Source organism: Giraffa tippelskirchi, chromosome 7 (assembly GCF_054371585.1).
Source record: "Giraffa tippelskirchi isolate mGirTip1 chromosome 7, T2T-mGirTip1v1.2.pri, whole genome shotgun sequence".
Taxonomy (NCBI): domain Eukaryota; kingdom Metazoa; phylum Chordata; class Mammalia; order Artiodactyla; family Giraffidae; genus Giraffa; species Giraffa tippelskirchi.
The window spans coordinates 24,954,437-24,977,418 of record NC_137281.1 but is presented as its reverse complement, the minus strand read 5'-3'; the positions used below and the strand labels follow the sequence as shown (position 1 = coordinate 24,977,418).

Sequence of the window (22,982 nt, the reverse complement as noted above, 5' to 3'; positions counted from 1 at the left end):
GAAAAGTCAACAGGTTTAATTCCTTCATCCCTGTAGAGTAGGAAATAATGATCATGCAATCACTGAAGACTTACTATGCATCAAGGACTGTTCTAAATATAGTTATATATGTATTAGTTCATGTTAATTCCCAATGAAACCCTTTGAGAGAAGTGTTATTATAACTCATTTTTTAACAGCTTTATTAAGATATATGAGCCATAAAATGTGCCAATTTAAAGTGGCTAATACAATGGCTATTAGTATGTTTTTAGAGTTTTGCAGTGAGAACATTAATGTCATTTTAGAACATTTTATGACCTTCAAAAGAAACCTGGTACACAGCAGCAATCACTCTCTCATTTCCCTGGCTGTCCCTGACTTTTGGTGCTAGGCAACCAGTAATCTACTTTCTGATTTGCCATTCCAGGCATCTTATAAATGCTATCATCATATGGTCTTCTGAGACTGGCTTCTTTCACTTAGCATAATGTTTTCAAGTTCATCTGCTACTGAGTCCAAGTTCGTACTGCTCGCTGCACAACAGGTCAATAAATTGGGAGACAAGTTGTTGGGGCAGGAAAAGTGATTTTATTCAGAAAGCCAGCAGACCCAGAAGATGGTAGAATACTGTCCCAAAGAACAATCTTACCCAAGTTAGAATTAAGGCTTCTTTTATGCTAAAAGGAGAAGGGGATGTGGCTCATCGTTGCAAACCTTTTGGTGCTGGAATCCTTTGTTTTTGCAGCTGTCCACAGAGGTCTAGTCACAGTGTTCCTATAAACATCCAATAAGACAATTTTTATTTTCTGTTCTGCAGGGATTTTTTTTTCTTTATATATGAATGGGAAAGTGTTAAAGGTCAGAGCCTTGAGAATGGGCTGTCCTATAAATGTCAGGCTATAGGCAATATTCATTTATAAAGGTGCAGAGCCAGCATGACTAAGCATAGGCAACAGAGCGCAAAGATTAGAGCTAAAGAAATAGGTTCAGTATGGAATCAGGTTTGTTTTCTCTGTTACGCATCCATGTCAGTACTCCCTTCCTTTTTATGACTGTATAATACTCCATTGTGTGGATAAACCACATTTTGTTTATTCATTCATTAACATTGTTTATTCATTCATTTGTTTATTCATTCAGCTGAAGGACATTTGTGTTGTTTCCACTTCTGGCTATCATGAGTAATGCTACTATAAACATTTGTACACAAGTCTTTGTGTGGACATATGTTTTTTATTTCTCTTGGGTAAGTATATATGAATAGGTATAGAATTGCTAATAACTCTATGTTTAACATTTGAGAAACTCCCAAAACCATGAGGTCAGGAATAAATCCCCCCATTTACAGATGAGGCACAGACACCAAGTGATTACCAGCTTGTCCGTGGCTATACAGCTTGTCAGTGGTGTAGTCCAGAATTTGACCTCAGGCTCTCGGACTCCAGAGCCAGCTTCTATCTCCTTGTTACCAGAGTTAGAGTCAAAATTCCTGAGTCTAGCTCCAGGTCAGCTGCCAATGCTTGTCTCTCTGCACCCTGTTTGCCTTATCTGTAAAAATACAGGTTGGGGCTGCATTGTCTTAAAGGTCTCTCTAGCTTTAATTTGCTGTCAGTTTAAGATTGTACACTTCCCATGATTTTCGCCAAGCAGGCCTCTGTCCCAGGTGTAGGTATGTACTGGGCATTGTGTATCAACTGAAAACAGTGTCCTCAGGGCCTTCCCTGCATCCCCAGGGAGTACGCCAGCACCATGGAGCTGTAAGAAGCTTTGTTGATTGTCTTTGTTATCTAGAAATAAGAAGCAGGGGCAGAACCCTCAGGAGTCCCCCATCCTTCTCTCGATGAAAGAACACAAACAGCCTCATTAGTCACCTGCCAAGGCCCTGCATTCAGAAGTCCCCAAAGTCCTCTTGGTTTTTTCCAGCTGCAGGTGATGGACTTAGCACAGCAGCTCAGAGCCATGTTTGGGCCTGTCTGGGGAGCCAGGCGTCTCTTGTCCTCAGTGGTTCCCATGGCTACCAGCCAAGTATCCGTGGAGGGAATAGGTCCTTGGTATTAGGAGAGAGATGGTTCTTCTACTTTAAGCCCCATCCCATTTTGCCCTCCTGTCTCACAGTCACAATCACTGCTGCACAGAACACACACTGTTATGTTGGACTCCCTGTGTTCCTGTGTGACTTGCTGGAATTTTGTCCTGTTACATATTGTGTGAAGTAGGTCATCTTCTGTTGGACTTAGACCTTCCCTGGTTAGTGAAATTTCTCTTCAAATGGCATGCATGTGTTGTGAAGAAATTTTATCTGATGTAGCAAATTGAGTTTTGGTCCCTGATAGATCAGAGAACATAAAGTATAGAAGGGACCCATTTCTTTTTTTTCTTTCCTTTTATAAAAAATTGTTTATTTTGCTGTGCTGGGTCTTAGTTGTGGCAAATGAAATCTTTAATCTTCCTTGCAGCATGTTGTGGCATGCGAGCTCTTAGTTGACGCATCTGGGAGCTAGGTTCAAACCCTGGTCCCCCTGCACTAAGAGTGCAGTCTTAGCCACTGACTGCCAGAGATGTCCTGGGGACCCATTTTCAATGCTTGATTTTTTTTCACATCACTAGTAACTCTTGAGCTTTTGCACAAACACCTTCAGGATGGGGAACTCATTTGTTTTTTCCATGAGAAAATTAAAAGAAAACTTTTGAAAAAGTATTTCTAGCCTCTTGAATTATCTTCTCCAAAGTGGTCTGAGTCATATATTCAGCTCCACAAGCATTTGTTGAATATCATTCAAGATCCAGGCACTGAGCTTCATGAACAGTGTAGAAAGAGAACACCCAGTGTCTGAAGAGGTATAAGCAGCTGTTAGTAAACATGCACAATGTCACTGTGCTTCACAGAACTAGTTTCATCAGTCTTACTTACACAAAAGGTTTCATTTATAAGAATTTACCTCCAAATACATGAACACAAAAACATAGTGATGTGGACATGTTGAATGTTTCCACTCCAGATTCCTTCCTGTCCATAAATACCGGGGTAGGTAGGTAGGTTTAGTTGCTCAGTTGTGTCCAACTCTTGTGACCCCATGGACTGTAGCCTGCCAGGTTCTTCTGTCCGTGGGATTTTCCAGGAAAAAATACTGTAGTTGGTTGCTATTTCCTTCTCCAAGGCATCTTCCTGACTCAGGGATCAAACTCGGGTCATTGCTAATAATGTATATGGGGTATTCTTCTAGATCCCCCAGACTGTTGCTGCTTGGCTATGAATTAGGATAATACTGCTTCCTTGGGAGAGTGTTTTGAAAATGTGAGAACACTGAACTTTCTCTTTAAAAAAAATTATTTTTGGCCATGTCTGGTCTTAGTTGCAGCAGGCAGTCTCAGTGGTTGGGGTGCGTGGGCTCTCTAGTTGAGACACGGAATTTCACTTGCCGCAAAGCTTGTGGTGTCTTAGTTCCCAAACGAGGGATCAAACCCATGTCCTCTGCATTGGCAGGTGCACTAGACCAGTGGGGAAGTCCCAGGGATTATTTCTTGTTCCAGTGGGATTGGGTGGGGCCACAAGACTGGTTTTGGCATTGAACTAGGAGTAGGATTCTTGCAAGGTTGGCTTTGTTGGGTGAGACCAGAGTAGCCTTTAGTCTGGAAAATAATTGTTTCCTGATCTGGAGTACCTGCCTGATGCCTGTGAATTAGGAAGTTTTCCACTCTGTACAGTGGGAGTGTGAAGCATCCCTGGCTTCGGGTGAGCTTTGAGGATTATCTCGTTTTGGTGGGGAGGGGTATTTCCTTCCCCAGCCTCAGGAAACTCCTCATGTAAGTGCTCATCAGTCTGCAGGGGCCCCTCTGCAGACGTGGAATGCTTGCATGCACTCAAGCGCTGTGACGGTTGCTCCTTTCCTTTGTTTGGGCCCTCCTGGACTCCCAGCACTGTTGGTCCACCTCTTCCTTCTGGAAATTCTCTAAATACCAAACCAGTGCAATTATGGAGCTCACCTGTCTCTTCTCTTGGGGATCACCTGCTTGACCTCCAGAAGCTGAATACTGTGATTTTCTGTGTTTTAGCTCTCTTTTTGTTTCAAGTGAAAGGGTAAATATGAACACTTTTACTTCCTGTTGGCCAGGAGTGAAACTGTATGACTTAAAGACAACCCTAAAGGGCCTCCACAACCAAGCTAGTATTATGGCTCTGTCTTCAGCAATTGAAACTCTTAATCAGTCAGTAGAAAGTTGTGATGCATGGCCAACTAGTCAACACACTTTTGAGTAGCAGGTGGTGAGTTTGGTTATATATATATATCCGTTTTTAAAAAGCTAGTATTAAATGCCAAATATATGCAACAAGTATTTATTGGGCACCCACCATGTTCCAGGTACTGTTCTGTGTGTGTGCATATGAGCAGTGGACGAAATACTGCCTTGCGTCTTCCAAAATGTAACACATACCCACACACTTTTTTGCAAAAGAAAACACAAGGATAAGTCAGAAACAAATGAAACGGATTAGCCAGAGGAAGAGAGGAAATGGGGATGAGAGGGAAAGGCCATCTAGTTCTACACACACCTCTGTTTCATATAGTTTAGTTTATATAGTTTTTACTTTTGAAACTGAGTTTTCATATTTAAAAAATACACAGGAAAGGAAATATCTTAAATTGAATTTAAGTTCCCCCCCAAGGCAATGGCAACCCACTCCAGTACTCTTGCCTGGAAAATCCCATGGAGGGAGGAGCCTGGTAGGCTGCAGTCCATGGGGTCGCAAAGAGTCGGACACGACTGAGCGACTTCACTTTCCCTTTTCACTTTCATGCATTGGAGAAGGAAATGGCAACCCACTCGTGTTCTTGCCTGAAGAATCCCAGGGACGGCGGAGCCTGGTGGGCTGCCGTCTATGGGGTCGCACAGAGTCAGACACGACTGGAGTGACTTATCAGCAGCAGCAATTAGCTTTATACTAAACAGACAACCATACAGGGAAAAACTTGATGTAACGAACTTTTGAAGCTAGCACTCTGTGAATACACTGTTAATGTAAAGAACTTAAGAAATCTACTCGGCAGGTTTATTTACCACGTAATCTGTTACCATCATTTAGGGTGATGCACTGAGAACCAATGATCATGTATGTAGCTTTCTTGTCCCATGTGGATCACCTCCATCTAATTACAAGGAAACATCCTGTCAAGCCCAAATAGAGGGGCATGTTGAAAACCTGGCTTATACTATTAAAAAGGTCAACTTCACAAAAGACAAAGGCGGAGAGATTGTTCAGATCTGGGGGAAAATGTTATGAAGGACAGTATCGGGGCGAGTTGGTAAAATCTGAAGTGTTATGTATTAGGTAATAGTATTGTATCATGTTAAATTTCCTGAATTTGACCACTGTGCTGTGGTTATGTAAAAGAACATCACTGTCCTAAGAGACATTTTGTGTGCTTGTATGTGAAGAAAGGGAAAAGCAAATAAGAAATGTTAACAATGGGAGAGTCTAGGTATTTTCCTGGATGACTGAAACATTTCAAAATGAGTTAAAATTAAGAGCTACAATTTTTTTTTTTAAAATAATAAAATTAGTACCTAGTATACTTTCTGGCAAAAAGAAAACCTAAATGCTTGATCCTTGAGTGCACACCTTAAGTGTTTCTCTCAAATTAAAGAAAAAAAGAAAATGCACAAAAACTTATAATCACATTTATTAGAAAAATATTACCACTTAGAAGTTCCTGTCTTTAAAGGTTGAAGAACTGTTCCAGGCACTGTTTGCTCTGTTTTCATCAAACTCCCTCAACATGGCAGGAATCCCGGTTCTCTGGATGTGCACAGGTCAGGGGTTGGCCAGGCTCCACCATAAACCCAACCCGAGGCACTACAGCAAGTCCCAAGGCAGCGCTGAGAAGTCAGGCCCCTTCTCTGTGTCTAGGGAGTTGAGGGGCCAGCACAGTAGGGGACCTGAGACAGGGTCTTCTGGGCAGCCATCCAGTTTGCCTGTGGAGCTCATGCTTCACCTTTTCTTCACAAACTTCTTTCTGGAAGCATTGGGATTTAACCGTCTCCTCCCGGCTCCCAGGGTGCTGTCTCGGACCTGCAGGGTGGCTGAGCGGCTGGAGATGTCATTCTCTGCAAAGGGAGACACCCCAGCTATGTAGTCAGGGGCAAACACGTCGGTTTTCTGCCTGGCCTTTCGGGAGAGTCGCAGCTGAGGGAAGCGCTGATCCTCGGCCAGGTGGGGGTTGATGGCGTACTTGCCCCCTTTGGGAGTGGGGAGAGAGTACTGCAAACAAGAAGGGGAAAGGCCGTTAGAAGGACGGGGATTCATAGTCATACACACCAGATCCTGCTAACCTGATACTCACCTGATAACTCTGCACGCAGGCCGACGACACCAGTGGAGTCTATCACCACTGCCTGCTGTGCACTAAGCCCCTGACACGCATCTTCCCACTTGAGCCTCACCTCACCTCACAGATGCAAAACCCAAAGCGGTATTCTGACTACATACTCTCAGCTAAAGAAAGACTGCAGACCTCAGACTAACTTTCTCTAAGTTACTTATTAATTACAAATAATAACCTTACGGGAAATTTGCTCATCTAAGTTTTAGTTAATTATATTGGCATTACATAAGAAACTGCCTTAACTAAGTGATCAAAGTTATTATCACCAGTAAACTGGACAACTAGTTATCATTTACCCCCTGACAGGATGCACTGGGAAGATCCAGCATCACTTCTGGGTGTTCCTGCCAACACTGCACAGCCTGGATCTAAGCAGGAAGAACAGCAGACAATCCCAAGGTAAGGGATGTTAAGGAACTGCTTTTAACTCTTTAAAACCATTTAAAAATGTCAAGGTGTGAAAGACAACAGACTTGACAAACTACTTCAGTTTTAAAGAGACATGACAAACACAACGTGTGATCCTAACCCTTTTCTTCTTTTGCTGTAAAGGAAATCTGTGTCAAAGTTTGAATATGACCCGTAGACAGCAGTACTGCATGCTAGGTCGCTCAGTTGTGTCCGACTCTTTGTGACTCCGTGGACTGTAGCCCACCAGGCTCCTCTGTCCATGGGATTCTCCAGGCAAGAATACTGGAGTGGGTTGCCACTTCCTACTCCAGGGGATATCCCTGACCCAGGGATCGAACCTGCATCTCTTACCATCTCCTGCACTGGCAGACCGATTCTTTACCACTAGTGCCATCTGGGAAGCCAGGACAGTAGTACTGAAGTAATGTTAACTTCTTTGTTTCAGTAATTGTACAGTGGGTGTGAAAGACAAAGTCCTTGTTTCAGGAAACACACACCAAAGTATCTAGGGGCCAAAGGGCATCAGGTAGCCTTTACTCTCAGATGGTTTTTAGGGGAAAAGAAAAAATATATATAAATGACAGAGCAAATGTAGTAAATGATTGAATTGGGAAATTTAAGTGAAAAGTAAAATGGGAATTTGTACTATTTTTTGGCAACTTTTCTATAAATCTAAAATCATTTCAGAATAGAAAGTTTAAAAATGAACAACCCTTCTCAAGTTAGTGGCATCTGCCTAGAGAACTCAGTCCTGGGTCAGCCAGGCATACCTGCTGGTCTCTCAACGCTTCTCTCCTGATTCCTCAAGACAAATCCATTTGGCTGCGTGTCCAGCCAGAATTCTTGTGCTGAGCACTTCACACCCCTTCCCTTGTGGTTCTTGGAGCTTCTGGAAATTCTGCCCATCCTCAAACTCCTGCACACAGCCAACCTCCACCACCTTACAACGACCTCTCTGTGACCCCACATGTAATTTATTGTGTGGAATTACTGGTGATTTCTTCTTAGACTGCAAACTCCTCAAACAGCTCATGGGGAGGCTGAATCATGAGCCTTCCCCATCTGGATCACAGGCTTTCACGAACTATCTTGTAGAAACCATGAGGGTTTGTTCTTCTCTCTGATCATTTTGCTCCTGATGCTAGGAGGTCTAGCTTCCCCAACCCTGGGCCCTGCCGTCAGGGCAGCAGGAGCCATTCCACTCACCCTCAGGCCGCGAGGATTTAGCACCTTCGGGTTGCGGGAGAAGTGCATGTGCAGGGTCCCGTCATCGCTGACGGTCACGGACACCTTCTTCAGTGTCTTGTTTCCACAGTGTGCACAGAACACTCGGCTCATGTCAGACGTCGTCCTACAGACACAAAGGAGACTCACTGCACTGGAGCCTCAGGCAGCAAACCCAGTCTCCGGGGTGCAAGGCGAGTCTTGGGCCTCAGGGGAGGAGGAGGCACGAGAAGTGGAAGGGGACAGGCTGAACTGCACTGCCATCCTGGACCAGGGCTGCCCAGCTGTATCACGCTGCTGACATATGCACATTGCTGCCCTACGGTTCCAGAGAAAAAATGACATAGGTAGTAAGTAAGAAAACTGAGCAGAATGTTGTTATGGTGACAGTGAACTCTTTAGCGAATTCTGTCCGGCATTATGCTACAAGCGTACCATGGAAACAACCCTACGAGGCTGGTATATCTCCATTTCACAGGTGGGGAAATGGCGGCTAGGCAAGGTAGCTAGCTGCTCAAGGTCACAGAGCCAGTAAGAGGCAGGCATACGCCCAAGGAATATGGCTCCAGAGTCAGTGTTCTTACCACCCCGCCCTCTTCTCCAGGGGCATGCTATTACATTATTACAACTATTACTGAATACCTTGGCCCCAAATGTCATGTCACTGGGCATGATGCCAGGAGGTGGCTCTGGAGATGCTGAGAATTTATTAATGAATCATACAGGAAGCACTATCGAAGCTGTTATGGTTGAATGGGTGTGGGCATTGAGGCCGACCCCCAGGCCTTGCTGCTCTCCTACCCTCTCAAGCCCCAATGCTGCTGCTGCTGCTGCTAAGTCGCTTCAGTCATGTCTGACTCTGTGCGACCACACAGACGGCAGCCCACCAGGCTCCGCCGTCCCTGGGATTCTCCAGGCAAGAGTACTGGAGTGGGGTGCCATTGCCTTCTCCAATGGTGGATTCTAAACAGAAGCTGCTGCTCTCAAGGACCAAGCAGGAGCCCTAGTGTCTGTCCTTGAGGAATTCTCCCTCAGTTCCCAGGGCTAGGAGACAAGAGCTGCGTGCAACTGCCAGAGAAGCCAGGCCCCTGACCTGAAGTCTCTTAACAGGAGCTAGGAAATAATTATTCTGTGCAAGAAACCATCTGTCACTGGGGCTAATCTGAGGTGGAAGGAACACCTGTACAGAAGCCAAGGCCCCCCTTCAAGAAGTCCACTGAAGGTTTAGGAAGAGAGGGGAGTTCGACAGAGGGGCACTGGCGCCCACACTACCGGCTACGTACTTGAAGCAGCCGTGGCAGCGCAGGATGTAGCTCCGGGCCTCGCGGATCAGCATGCCATTCACGGCCAGCACATGCAGCCCCATCTGCAGCAGGACGTTCTGCAACCAACACATTAATGGGGAACCGAACTCAGAGCAAAACCGACATTATCTTTAACATCTGCATAATCACAGTTAAGAGAACTTCACAAACCCTGGTCTGGCTCATGACAGGCTTCTGCTCAAGAAAAGCAAGCATAGGATGCCTCTCAAGACAGGTAAACTAGAACAAGGACCCAGATTCTTCTGATGGCAAGTGCCACTGACTGAGCATTAATTAGCCAAGACCTCCCATGAGTAATCTCTTTTTTTAAAGCAATCTCTCTTAACAGAGACATTCATTGTATCAGAGAAAAATTTCTCATTTCTGGATTGGAAACCTCTATAGTCTCCAAATACTGAACACAGCACAGAACATCACACACACTGAAAGAAAAACAGCAACAGATTGTGAATGTTGGACATTAGAAATGTAATGTACTATTATTTTGTCAATATATTATGATTCCCCAACCTCCAAGCAAAACGGTAAATTACCAAAGAGCATGACAAGTTTCTAGAACCAGGAAAAGAAGCATTATACAACAGTTGTGCACACCTCATTTCCAACCTCCGAGGGACCACTGCCCGTAACAGGTATGACACTGAGCCCAGGCCAACAGATACCCACTCCACCCACCTGCATGGCGAAGTCTGTAGTCACACAGCCAACCCGCACGTCCTTGGGGACAGCACACTGCTTCATCTCCTGCTGGATCTGCTTGATGTTGCTGGGGGTTATCCACCCGCCCCCGTCGTCATCACTGTCTTGGTCCTTTCTTTCTTCAAGTCCATTCTCTTCATCCTCCTCCTCACTTGGAACATCCTCACCTCCATCCATCTGAAACATTAATAAAATTCAAACTCCCTGCCCACGGGTGCAGCTGGAAGATGCTAGTCTGTGATCATCAGATCATAAGGCAGGGCCTTACCAGCAGCTCCTGCAGTTCACAATCAATGTTAGGCAAAGGATTTCTCCAGAACATGAAGGAACTGAACTCGAGGTCCTCAGGCTCACTGGCTGGGTGTCTGTGTTCTACTGTTCCTTGTGGGGGTTTAGGCTGAGATTAAAAGAAAAGTAATTTTAAAACCTGAAAACTGAGAGAGAGTTATAGATGAAATGATATACAATGTACAAGTCAGATCAGACAGGGCTGGACATACTGCAGCATCTCTAAGGATAAATTTGGTTCCCTGGAATCACACAATTTGTGGCGATCTGACATGGAGCAGAAAAAAGCATGAAGAGCCTGGCCTGTCTCAGAAATTACCTTTGAGGGCAGATAGAAACCAGAAATGTGCAGAGGAGTTTCCGGGTGCTGAATCGATGAACTCACTTTAACCTTTAAAAAGGAAAAAGAGACAGCACTGAGCAAAGAAATACAGGTTGAAAATTCAACATGGAAGAGTAATTAAAAAAAACGGAAAACAAAGTATTTCCCCCTGGTTATCGAAATAAAAAGATTTAGTCAATGTTTTTTAAAAAGTGGGAAACATAAAAATACATATGAAGACTTATTCAGGGATTCCACTACCACCAAATAACCATTTTAGGATGTTTCTTTTTTGGCCCTAGACATAAAGCTTTAATGAACATCATTATGTATAAAACTTGGAAGTATCTTTAGTTGCATCCTTAGGATAAATGCCTAAAAGTGGAATTGCTGGGTCAAGAGACAGGCAGTTTTAAAGCTTCTGATACAAAACAGGTTAACTCCTGCCCAAAAGACTGCAGGAAAGGGTGGTTTTTAGGAATCTCAAGTTGACAGATGCCAAAACAGAAACCCAGCTCAGCCACAAAGTCAGCCTTTATGTAAAACTATCCCCTTGACTCCCCATCCCCTCAAAACATTCTGGTGACACTCAGAATTCTGTACTTTAGGCATCACTTTCAGGCTTTTCGGATTGGAGGACTCTAAACCTCTCAACTTTTTGGATTGGAGAACAAGTGAAGGCGGTTCCAACTAGAACAGGAACATCAGTCCACTCCAGTGGAGTAGTCAAAAGAGTCTACTAGTTTTGATGACTTTAGACAGTGGAGATCACGTACTTCTTTGTAAACACTAGTTGAAATTACTTATTATAGTATAAACTATCTATCTTCCAAAATCCTCTGGCCTGGAAACAGTCAGTGAGGCCCAGGGACAAAACCATTAATCTCTTCAACTTAACCAACTGGACAAATCCATCAAAGCACAACAGGAACCCAGAATTTTGAAGGTTAGTAAGAGTTGAAAAAAATGGTAAGCATTTTTGGTGTTCTTTCTTGCTTGTTTCTGGAAAAGAATTCTATTTTTTCAAAAGTAGTGAGCATATAGTCGATTTTTACTCTTTCTGCATTTTTAAATTAAAAAAAAAATTTACTTGGCTGTGCTAGGTCTTAGCTTTGGCATACAAGATCTTTTAGTTACATTATACAAACTTGCTTAGGTGCAGCATGTGGGATCTAGTTCCCTAACCAGAGATTGAACCTGGGACCGCTGCATTGGGAATTTGGTGTCTTAGCCGCTGGACCACCAGGAAAGTTCCTCTTTCGGCATTTTTAAATTTCACCAAGACCTTACAGGTCAAGATGGAGACACATTTGCTAACTATAATGTATAAACCTTATCTGGATCCTGATTCAAACAAATAAACTTTTAAAAACTGATAAAATAATTAAGAAATGTGGGGACCTCCCTAGTGGTCCAGTGGTTAAGAATCTACCTTGCAGTGCAAGGGAGACAGGTTTGATCCCTGGTTGGGGAACTAAGATCCCACATGCCCACATGCCGCAACTAAGACCCAGCACAACCAGATAAATAAATAAATATTAAAAAAAAAAAAGAAAGAAATGTGAACAAACACACATTTGGATATTTGATGATACCAGGGAATTGCTATTAATTTTGTGTAGGTATAATATTGATTTTGTGGTTATTTTTTAAAAAGAAATAACTTATCTCTTTCGAGACACACCAAGAAACATCTATCAGTGAAATAAGATGTCTGAATTCAAAATGCTCACGGCTAGAGATGAGTACAGATGGGTAGAGGTGAAAACAGACAGATGATGAGTTGATAACCATGGGGGCGGAATGGTGGGGACACTGGGTCCATTATATCACTCCCTCTACTTCTGTACATCTGATAGTTCTCATAATAAAAAAGCAAAAATGGATGAAACCAACAATCCTTCTAATTTACCTTCTCTGGTTCTTGTTTTAGGTGAGACACCCCAACAAATTCTGCTTCCAGCTGGTAAGTAAGTGCCAGTACTTGGATATCTGTAGCAGAAAGGCTAGGATAGTCTCCAGTTTTCTTTGAAAACTCAGTCACTGTAAAAAGAGATTCCAAACTTCAGTTAAAAGCAAAGAGCCATATGACTTTGGGTAACTGTAATGAAAGTATGAAAAGAACTTTGGATCAGTATCCCCAAAAACACCTCATTCATTCATCTCCTGATCTTTTTCTACTCAGAACTGAGACATTTGTATCTTTCAAGATTTATGCCAGTTAGGTTTACTGTAACGTCCTTAGTGAATGCAGATGAAGGGACAGGAAAAAAGTTAATAGAAAACCATTGAAAGTTAGTATAATATTTGCAAATGATGAGAGTTCCTTTTCTAGGCTCTGGTATTATATTAGAATAGAAAGTCTCTCCTCCCTCAGCAATAAAGTTCTCTGATTCTAACAATCTTTTTTAATAGAATAGATGATCACAGTTCAAAGTGGGAATGGAAAGGTGATTCAACCAATAATTATTGTCTATGATGAGACAAAAATACTGGGTAACAAATACTGAACAGTTTTTGTATGTAAACCCACCCCAACAAGAAAACCCACATCCCTATTTAACACAAAGTTATCTCCAGCTCTTGTGTTGTTATTCGCCTGAGACATCAATAATAAACATATACAATAATATTTTGACACATTAACAGAAAGATGTCTTCTGCTACATTCAGTTCAGTTCAGTCGCTCAGTCGAGTCCAACTCTTTGCGACTCCATGAACCGCAGCACGCCAGGCCTCCCTGTCCATCACCAACGCCCGGAGTTTACCCAAACTCATGTCCATTGAGTTGGTGATGCCATCCAACCATCTTATCCTCTGTCATCCCTTTCTTCTCCCACCCTCAATCTTTCCCAGCATCAGGGTCTTTTCGAATGAGTCAGCTCTTTGCATCAGGTGGCCAAAATATTGGAGTTTCAGCTTCAACATTCGGAGAAGGCAATGGCACCCCACTCCAGTACTCTTGCCTGGAAAATCCCATGGACAGAGGAGCCTGGTAGGCTACAGTTCATGGTGTCGCTAAGAGTCAGACATGACTGAGTGACTTCACCTTCACTTTTCTCTTTCATGCACTGGAGAAGGAAATGGCAACCCACTCCAGTATTCTTGCCTGGAGAATCTCAGGGATGGAGGACCCTGGTGGGCTGCAATCTATGGGGTCGCACAGAGTTGGACACAACTGAAGCGACTTAGCAGCAGCAGCAGCTTCAACATCAGTCCTTCCAATGAAGACCCAGGACTGATCTTTAGGATGGACTGGTTGGATCTCCTTGCAGTCCCAGGGACTCTCAAGAGTCTTCTCCAACACCACAGTTCAAAAGCATCTCAGCTTTCTTTATAGTCCAACTCTCACAACCATACACGACTACTGGAAAAACCATAGCCTTGACTATACGGACCTTTGTTGACAAAGTAATGTCTCTGCTTTTTAATATGCTGTCTAGGTTGGTCATAACTTTCCTTCCAAGGGGTAAGTGTCTTTTAATTTCATGGCTGCAGTCACCATCTGCAGTGATATTTGAGCCCCCCAAAATAAAGCCAGTCACTGTTTCTCCATCTATTTGCCATGAAGTGATGGGACCGGATGCTATGATCTTAGTTTGCTACATTAGCACCAGAAACAATAAGTATACAGCTCACATTTCCTAAAAATGCAGCTATTAATTAACAGCAGCTAAAATTTATTGGGTACTATGTACCAGGTGCTATGTTAAAAGTTTTTCATTTTATCCTTCAGTCAAATCTTTACAAAAATTTTTCAAATTGAAATATAGCTGATTCACAATGTTTGTTAATTGCTACTGTACAAAAAAGTGATTCAGTTATACATTTATACATATATATTCTTTTTAAGAATGTTCTTTTCCATTATGGTCTATTATAGGATATTGAATATAGTTCTCTGTGCTATTCAGTAGAACCTTGTTGTTTATCCAGTCTATATATAAAAGCTTACATCTGTTAATAACCCCAACCTCCCTCCCTCAACTACCTCCCTCTTGACAACCAAAAGTCTATTCTCTATGCCTGTGATTCTGTTTCTGATAGGTCATTTGTGTCATATTTTAGATTTCACATGTAAGTAATATCATATGGTATTTGTCTTTCTTAGTACAATCTCTAGTTGTATGCATGTTGCTGCAAATGACATTATTTTGTTCTTTTTTTATGGCTGAGTAGTATTTCACTGTATATCTCTACCATATCTTCTTTATCCATTCATCAGTCAATAGACATTTGGGTTGTTTTCATGTCTTGGCAAATGTGGATAGTGCTGCTATGAATATAGGGGTGCATGTATCTTTGTGAATTACTATAGCTTTGTCTCAATATATCCCTAGGTGTGGGACTGCTTTAGCCAAATCTTGGGAAGTAAATACTATTAGTATTTCCTCAGAAAGATTAAGCAACTTGTCAAAGATCACAAAGCCAGTATGTTAGAGAAAGCTGAAGAAGTCACAAGTAGCGTAGGTAACATCATCTCCATTATCAGCCTTTAAACCCTAAAACACTTTCAACCACCTAGGTCCTTTCCAGGGCAGAACTTCTATTTTTAACCCAAACAATTTTAATATTTACAAAACGCTGGACACTGTGCTGAGTGACATTATTCTTCCTTTAATGCTCCCAACAACAGCGCGCATAGGTACTACTGTTAATCCCATTTTACAGATGAGGAAACTGACGCCTACAGACTGAGTGATACACCCAAGGGCACATAGCTAGTAAGCAGCAAGGCCTGGTTGACTCATGACCCAGGAAGCCTCTCTGCCACCACGATCTTGATCGTGGGGTTTCTAAACCAACTCTGATAAAGTAACCAGGCTCCAACTAGCACCAGAGCAGGCTCAGTCAGCAACCTTGGACCCAGCTTCACCATCAACATCGTGCAGAGGTACTCACTCAGTCGCACGTATTCAGGGAAGGGCTCCTTGAAACGCAGCTCATAGGGCAGCACGGCGAGCCGCCTGCGCGTGGCCTTGTCCCGAATCTCGCTGACCACATCCCGGATGGTGTAGATGTTCTTCCCGATGTCCTGCGGGGAGACCAGCCCAGTTCGCACCAGCCCGCACCATGCAACGTGCTGCCGGACTTCCCACCCTCCTTCAGGGGCAACCAGCCCAGACCCCGCTCCTCTCCACAGGAGCACCCTGTACCTGCAGAGCCGCATCCAGCAGAAACGCCCCGGCATCCGCTACAACGTGCTCCACTGGCGCCATGTTGGCCCAACGAGGCCACACCGCGCATGCGCGCGGAGCTTCCCCGTCGCTCCGTACCAATCCGGGCCTCTGGGAACCGAGAAGAGAAGCTGCAACTAAGCGGTGACTCCTGGCGGGCGCGCCGGCCTTTTCCGGCTCTCGGCCACCCGCGCGCCTGCGCAGTACAGCCGACCGCCTTGCCTGGGAGGCGTGGGCGGGGTCAAATCTTGGGCGTGGCCTGGCGGGAGGTGATCACCTGAGGAAACTCGCTTTGGCGTCAACTATTGCAATGGCACCCCACTCCAGTACTCTTGCCTGGAAAATCCCATGGACGGAGGAGCCTGGTAGGCTGCAGTCCCTGGGGTTGCTAAGAGTCGGACATGACTGAGCGACTTCACTTTCACTTTTCCCTTTCATGCACTGGAGAAGGAAATGGCAACCCACTCCAGTATTCTTGCCTGGAGAATCCCAGGGACGGCGGAGCCTGGTGGGCTGCCGTCTATGGGGTCGCACAGAGTCGGACACGACTGAAGCGACTTAGCAGCAGCATTGACCCTTAGACACTTTAGTTGGCCCTTAGGACTTCCCTGGTGGTTCAGCATTAAAGTATCTACCTGTAATGCAGAAGACCCAAGTTCGGAACCCTGAGTCTGGAAGATTCCCTGTAGAAAGGCATAGCAACCCACTCCAGTGTTCTTGCCTGGAGACACCCCATGGGGTCATATTCTTGCCTGGAGATGCCCCAGCTTCTTCTGTACACTTGAATTCAAATAGTCTGTATTTGGTTTTATTGTTTAGTCAGTCGGTTCAGATGACCTCATTTAAAGATTGGTCTTCCTTGGTGGCTCAGTGCTAAAGAACACTACCTGCCAAGGTAGGAGACTCCAGTTGGACCCCTGGGTGGGGAAGAGCCCCTGGAGAAGGAAATGGCAACCCTCTCCAATATTCTTGCCTAGAAAATTCCACGGACAGAAGGAGATTGGCAGGTTACAGTCCATGAAGTCGCAAAAGGGTCGGACGTGACTTGGTGACTAAACAACTCTATGAAATACTATTTTATAGGCAAGGGGTGGTTGCTCAAGAAAACGAGGCCAGGCTAACATTGACTAAATGGTGTATTAAGATGAACACTGAAACAAACCAACTCAGAGCCACTTTCTTACCTTTATGCCAGGCCAACCGCTGCTTTCTTACTCACCCCTACTTCATTTTGAGCAGTTTGGAGCGGAGATATCTCTCTCTCAATTTTTTACCTTAATATTCTTACTCCATTTACATAAAGCAAGGCTCATAATTCCTTGCTGAAATTCTGTAATTATGAAATTTGGTCTGTTAGAAATTCATGCTGGTGAACTTTGGCTGAATAATGTCTTTAGTTTTCAGTCATCTATCTTCAGTGGTGTTGAGTTAATTCAACACTGTCTTTCTAGTCTTCACTCCAGTTTTCACCCCTTGATTATAATTTAGCCCTTGTACCTCCAAAAAATCATTCACATCTCTGGGGGTCTTAACCACTGAACTACCAGGGAATTCCCTATCATATCAATTTTTTTGTTGTTCTTATTTCTGACATTCTCAGTTCCTCTGCAGAATTTTACATTGCTGACCATCTCCTCTTTCTGGACTGTCCCTCCTCTCTTCACTCTTGTGATGCATCACTATCCTGGTCTCCCTGCATCTGATGATTTTTCAGCCTCCTTTAGTGCACTGTCTTCTGCCTTGCACACAGGGCACCATCCACAGAACTGTCTTGGCCTCCATGTCTCTCTAAGTTTTCTCCTTCACCAGTACTGTCTATCCTCAAAGCTGGTCACAATGATCACGTTATATGACTACCTCTGGAATCTGTAGGTCCAATCCCTGTTTATTCCCTAACCTAGTCTTTTGGCCACATCTTTATGAAAATTTTTGGTATTGTTACTCAGGAGGAAGGTTAAAACTAGGTAATTGTCTCTCCTGCCCCCGCTTAAAATTTCTTCACTGGTTGAGTTCCTATTTTTACTAATGGTATTACCAAAAAAGGCATTCAATGTAAGAATCTGAGTCATCTTTATTTCAACCCATACTCCTCTTGCTCAACTTGATTGATGTCACTTCTGAAAGAGTTTGAGGTGCCTGGGTCCCTTCTCCATTCATTCCCATTACTCTAATTAAGTTTTTATTTCATGCCTAGAAAATAGAGTCCACTCAACACTAATATTCCTGTCTCTAATTTTTTCCTTAATTGACTGCTCCTGCTGCCTGAAAAGGGAGGGATTATATAGAAACTAGACCCCACAATAAAAGAGGTTTATTGAAATTAGCAATAATTCTGTGGACACTATGGTGAAGAAGAATGACCTGGATCAATGTTCTCCAACTTGAGGGTAAATGAGAATCACCTGGAGAGATTGCAAAACTAGATAGCTGGGCTTTGTCCTCCGTTTCTGATTCAGTAGGTCTGGGCAGGGCTGGACAAGCTGTCTTTCTATAAGTTTCAGGTGACACTGATGCTGCTGACCTGGGGTCACAGTTGAGAACCACTGATTTAGGAGAATAGTCAGGAAAAGAAAGATCAGGCTTTGAGCCATTCATTTTCTAGTAAACATTAAAAATACTTGTCAGTATAGTTTTCTTGACACTTTGTAGCTTTTGTCATTTTTTGGTAATATTTTAATCCCTTTTCTCTTTCCCTGTAATGTTAGTCTCCAAGTCCCCTGAAGCCTTGGGACTGTCATTTGGTGAAAAAATACATATTGAGAGCTAATTTACACCACCACGATTTGGGTGATGTAATAGCTACAAACAAAGTGATATCCTGTGTAGTGTTGAGGGGCAAGTTTGAGTTTAGAGGCCTAAGCTTTGGAGCCACATCTTGAAGGATGATGAGGGCAGAGACTCATGAGGTCTGAAAATCCAAAGGGAGTGTTCAGGGAGTTGAGGGTAACATCTTTGGTAGCAGAGGGTGTCTGGGGACAGGTTCTCTCAGAAGTGAAGGGAAGAAATTCCCTGGTGGCCTAGTGGTTAGGATTTGGAGCTTTCACTGGGAGACCCCAGTTCCATCCCTGGTTAAGAAACCATCCCACATACTGCCAAAATACAACCCCCCCAAAAAAAACCCCAAAAAACCTCAGAGGATCCAGAAGTGAAGTGAACCCTGAAACACGTTGTTTGAAGCTCCTTATTTTTTAAAAAATGAAGAAAATGAAGAAATCTCAAACATTATTATGAAGATTATTGTCACTGGAAACAGTTTACCTAAAACTTTCAAACATATGTAGAAGGACTCCATGTATAACTCATTTGGAGATAATGACAACTTTAACATGTGAGATCCTTTATGAAAGAGAAAAGGTCTTGATTGTGTGCCAGTGAAGATCTGACTTCACTTCCAGGACTGGAAAATTTACAGGCTATTCAACTTTTATACTTAACAGTTGGGTAGGGGAGAGAAAAACTTGATGCAGAACAAACACGACTTGAATTCAGTAAGTATATCTAGAATTCCTCTGGACTTTCCTGGGAGTGTCCCGGACTTTCTTGTCTCTGCCTTTGACCTTGTTTTCTCTTCTGCCTGAAAATTCTTCTTGCCAACCCCCACTTACTTAGTCTCCAAGAAGCCACTCTTGTTTTTCCCTCTGTAAACTGGTCCTGATTACCCAAATCAGAGTTTTCTCCAAGGACAGATTTGGACCCTTATTTCCCACCATGCTTAAGACATTTCAAATCTAGCCCTCAATAAGCAGTTATTACTTCTGCTTTGCATTGCAGTTACTTGGTTGTCTTCTTTAAGTAGGTTGGAAGTCAGGGACTGTTTTAGGGGCCTTTTTCCTTAAATGAACATTTCAACTTCTTTTTAATTTTTTTGGGTGCTTTCATAATGACATAGTTCAGATTTTTTATGTGTCTTAAAATATCTCCTGTATTGTAGAACCTATAGCAGCCAGTTCAATGCTCAATAAAAGTTGATGAAGTCTGTTCATTCAATGGATTATTTAAAGAGGCCTCCTATTGGCCAGGTACTGCTTTGGAAGCTGGGTTATGGCTCCTGTCTTCATAATTTTTTTGTAGGGGGTAAAAGATTATACATAAACACATTCATGTGAAAGGCAGATAGTGCTAAGTTGAGGAAATACGGGGAGAAAAAACAAAGCAGGAAGGGACTGGTAGGAGGGGAAGAGATGAGTTGCGATTTTTAAATAGTGTGACCAGGAAAGGCTTCACTGCAAGGGACAGTTAAGCAAACATCTGAAAGAGATGAGGGGGTGAGCCAACTGACTACCCAGGAAAAGAGCTTTCCAGGAAGAGGGAAAACCAAGTCCACAGACTCTCAGGCTAGAGTGGCTGAAGCAGGGTACTGAGTGAAAGTGCAGTTGGAGATGAGATAAAAGAAACAAAGGGGAGGGGTGGAAGGGACCAGGGACTTTATGAAAGAAAAGTGAAGTCGTTCAGTCGTGTCCGACTCTTTGTGACCCCATGGACTGTAGCCTACCAGGCTCCTACGTCCATGGGATTTTTCCAGGCAAGAGTTCCGGAGTGGGCTGCCATTATTCAGGATATATATTAAGCTTTTACTCCTTTAACGCACAGTGAGAGACTGCCTTGCCTAATCCCTTTTTTCTTTTTGGTGAACACCTACTCAAACGCCACCAAATCAAAGAGGCTTTCCCCTAGAATAGAATTAGTGCAACGCCCAACTAGAGAATGTTACTAGAGAAATTTTAATAGTTTTATAGATGGGATTAATGTAAGAATTAAGGTGTTGAGAGGACTGTAGCTCCTTAAAAGGCCATCTCCTGGATGGATTTGGAATGGGAAAAGTAGACACTAAATGCTCAACCAGTTTAATTTGTATGCATATCTGATCCCTCCAACTGGAAGACCTAAAAATAACAGAATAACTAGTGCACAGTGCTTAAGGCTAATTAGGTGATTAATACTAATTTTAGTTAATGGTTATTGAAAGTGAAAAATTGAGCCTTCATTCAACTTGTCAAAGCTGAAGTTGTTGACCATCGGTAAAGAATACTGACTTAAAATGCTTTTTTTCCAGTTCATAAAGTTCTATCTAGTCTATTATCGAAATGGGGTTAGTTTGGTGTGCTGGGGCATCTTATGGACAACAGCAAAGGTTTCGGAGTTTTTCTACCTTTGTTTTACGTCACAAGAACAGATGCTCCACAAAAGCTACTTCTGAGTTTCTAGAGCCTAGAAACGTGCCTGGCACATAGTAGGCTTAGGGTTGTCAGATATAGCAAATTAAAACGTAGGATGCCCATTACATATGAGTATCAACTAGGTTTTTTTTTTTTTTTTTTACTATAAACATGTACTGTACCAGACAATATTCTGGGGCACACCTCCGTATTAATGGCTGTTTAAAATTACAATTTAACTCAGCGTTCTGTAGTTTATCTTGTCTGTTAACCCTAAAGAGTTCAATAAATATCTGCTGACTTAATAGATTGAACGCCTCCGCTCACCTGTAAAATGGGGCTAAGATAGACCCGCCCTCAGCGTTGATGGGAGGAGTAAACGAAGCTCCTGGCACTCTGCGAGACTTCAGTTTGTTTGCTGGGAGACCATCTAGCAAGTGGAAAATCCTCCCACTTTTAAATATACAAAGGACAAGAAGGCCTTTTGGCCAGAAGTTCTCAGGCCTGGCCGAGGTTGCCCACACCTGAGGCCCGGCCAGCCTCTTCCGGGTCAGGTGACCGCGCGTGGTCACGTGACCTGGCCCGAGAGCCGTCTGTGGAAAGCGGAAGTGGGAGAGGAGTTGGGCGCCGCTTCTGTGGCCGCTGCAGGTAGCCAGCGCCGGCACTGGGGACGCAGCGGGCGGGCGGGGGTTCGGGGAAGTCCGGGGGTGGCGGGCGGCGCGGAGTGGGCCGGGGGAGGCGCGGCCCCGGCGCCGGGGGGCGGCGGCTTCCTGTGGGAGGGGCCTGGCGCGGCGGTTCCGGCCTCCGAGGAGGGGTGTCCCGACTCCCGCCCGAGCGGGGTGGGCGCGCCGCTGGCCGTGCGCGGGGGCTGCTCCGAGGTGGGCGCGAAGGCCGTCCTGGGTGCGGCGGCCAGCAAGTCGTCCCAGAAAGGGAAAGTATTATAGGTGCCAGGCATGCAGAGGAGTGACCTTTGTGGAGGAAGCGGGGCAGGGGGAAGGGGCGACTTGGGGGATTGAGTTGCAGTGGGTCGCCTGAGAATGGGCGAGTGACATGGTGGGGGAAAAAGGAGAAATTAGCAAAAAGATGCAGCGTGAGCCTCACCTGAGAGTCTTTTCCTTTCTTCCTCTTTGGAAATGATTGGTACTCCAGACTTTGATTTTGTTCCCATTCAGTTTTTAAACTTCAGGAGGGATCACAGAATTTTGACCATCTTGCTTTCGTCACACTCACTTAGTCCTGCTTGGGTAGGGTTTCCACTTCTTGGGAACCTAGTCCTTCAGATCATCTTCCTTAGAGGTTTACTCAAATCAGATCAACTTCTAGACTTAAAAACAGAGTGTGGGCAGTTTGCTCTGGCCTTAAAATGGCTTTTAACCTCCGGTGTTGAGCAGGACCTAATCCCAGCATTACCTCACCAATATAGATACTGCTGTAACCTTGGACAGTGTCTACCTACACTACTTTATAACTTTTCCTCTTTCTTCAGTTTAAATTATTCAGTTTGCTTTACCATGTGACTGCTTATCTCCACGGACTAGTAACTAGGTAGCAAGACTGAACTGTGACCTGGATCAGGATTTTGAGATAAAACACCTGTGCTAAAGCTGTTCGTCCTCTTTTTCTTCGTGTTTACTAACATTTGCAAAAGTGGAATGAATTTCACAGACGTGGTATTATTGGAGTGAATGTGTAAACTGGACATTAACAGGAGCCAGAGTTGTTTTGGATTACAAGTAGGAAAAAAAAAATACTTTTCTAATGAATAATGAGTTCAAGTTTTGGAGTACTTGACAGACATTTAAAAATTGAATTTTGTGGCAGCTCTGTGAGTTAGGTTGGGAAGGTGCTATTCCCATCTCACAATGAACAAACAGACCTGAGAAAGATGACTTGATTTTTTTTTTTTTTGACAATTTTTTGCTTTTTCTTATCTACTGATCTCTTTCTCCCTGCTAGACTGCAAATTCCTCAGGGGTAGAGTTCATATCTTATTTGACTTATTTAACTACTAACCT

The 22,982-nt window shown here is 43.8% G+C and overlaps 2 protein-coding genes across 25 annotated transcripts in view; one reads left to right on the top strand and one right to left on the bottom strand.

Moving 5' to 3' along the window:
• Positions 1 to 22,982, top strand: part of WWP2 (WW domain containing E3 ubiquitin protein ligase 2) — a 182,765-nt gene that overhangs the window by 15,411 nt on the left and 144,372 nt on the right. For 6 of the 24 annotated variants that reach the window (XM_081512580.1, XM_081512595.1, XM_081512585.1 and 3 more), the window contains 2 exons: positions 6,672 to 6,764; positions 12,568 to 12,600. The gene's annotated coding sequence lies outside the window, so the exon portion shown is untranslated. Of the gene's footprint in view, positions 1 to 1,122; positions 1,229 to 6,037; positions 6,194 to 6,671; positions 6,765 to 11,242; positions 11,581 to 12,567; positions 12,601 to 16,061; positions 16,177 to 21,564; positions 21,616 to 21,694; positions 21,903 to 22,982 lie in introns of those variants that run through there. The other 18 variants (XM_081512588.1, XM_081512590.1, XM_081512587.1 and 15 more) reach the window with 10 other exon arrangements.
• On the bottom strand, positions 5,640 to 15,885 carry NOB1 (NIN1 (RPN12) binding protein 1 homolog). Its single transcript, XM_081512648.1, has 9 exons — positions 15,791 to 15,885; positions 15,537 to 15,669; positions 12,547 to 12,677; positions 10,632 to 10,703; positions 10,293 to 10,421; positions 10,001 to 10,201; positions 9,284 to 9,381; positions 7,983 to 8,127; positions 5,640 to 6,241 (listed from the first exon to the last, which is right to left on the bottom strand). The coding sequence occupies exons 1-9, from the start codon at positions 15,851 to 15,853 to the stop codon at positions 5,972 to 5,974; spliced, it is 1,242 nt and encodes a 413-aa protein (XP_081368774.1). The 5' UTR covers positions 15,854 to 15,885; the 3' UTR covers positions 5,640 to 5,971.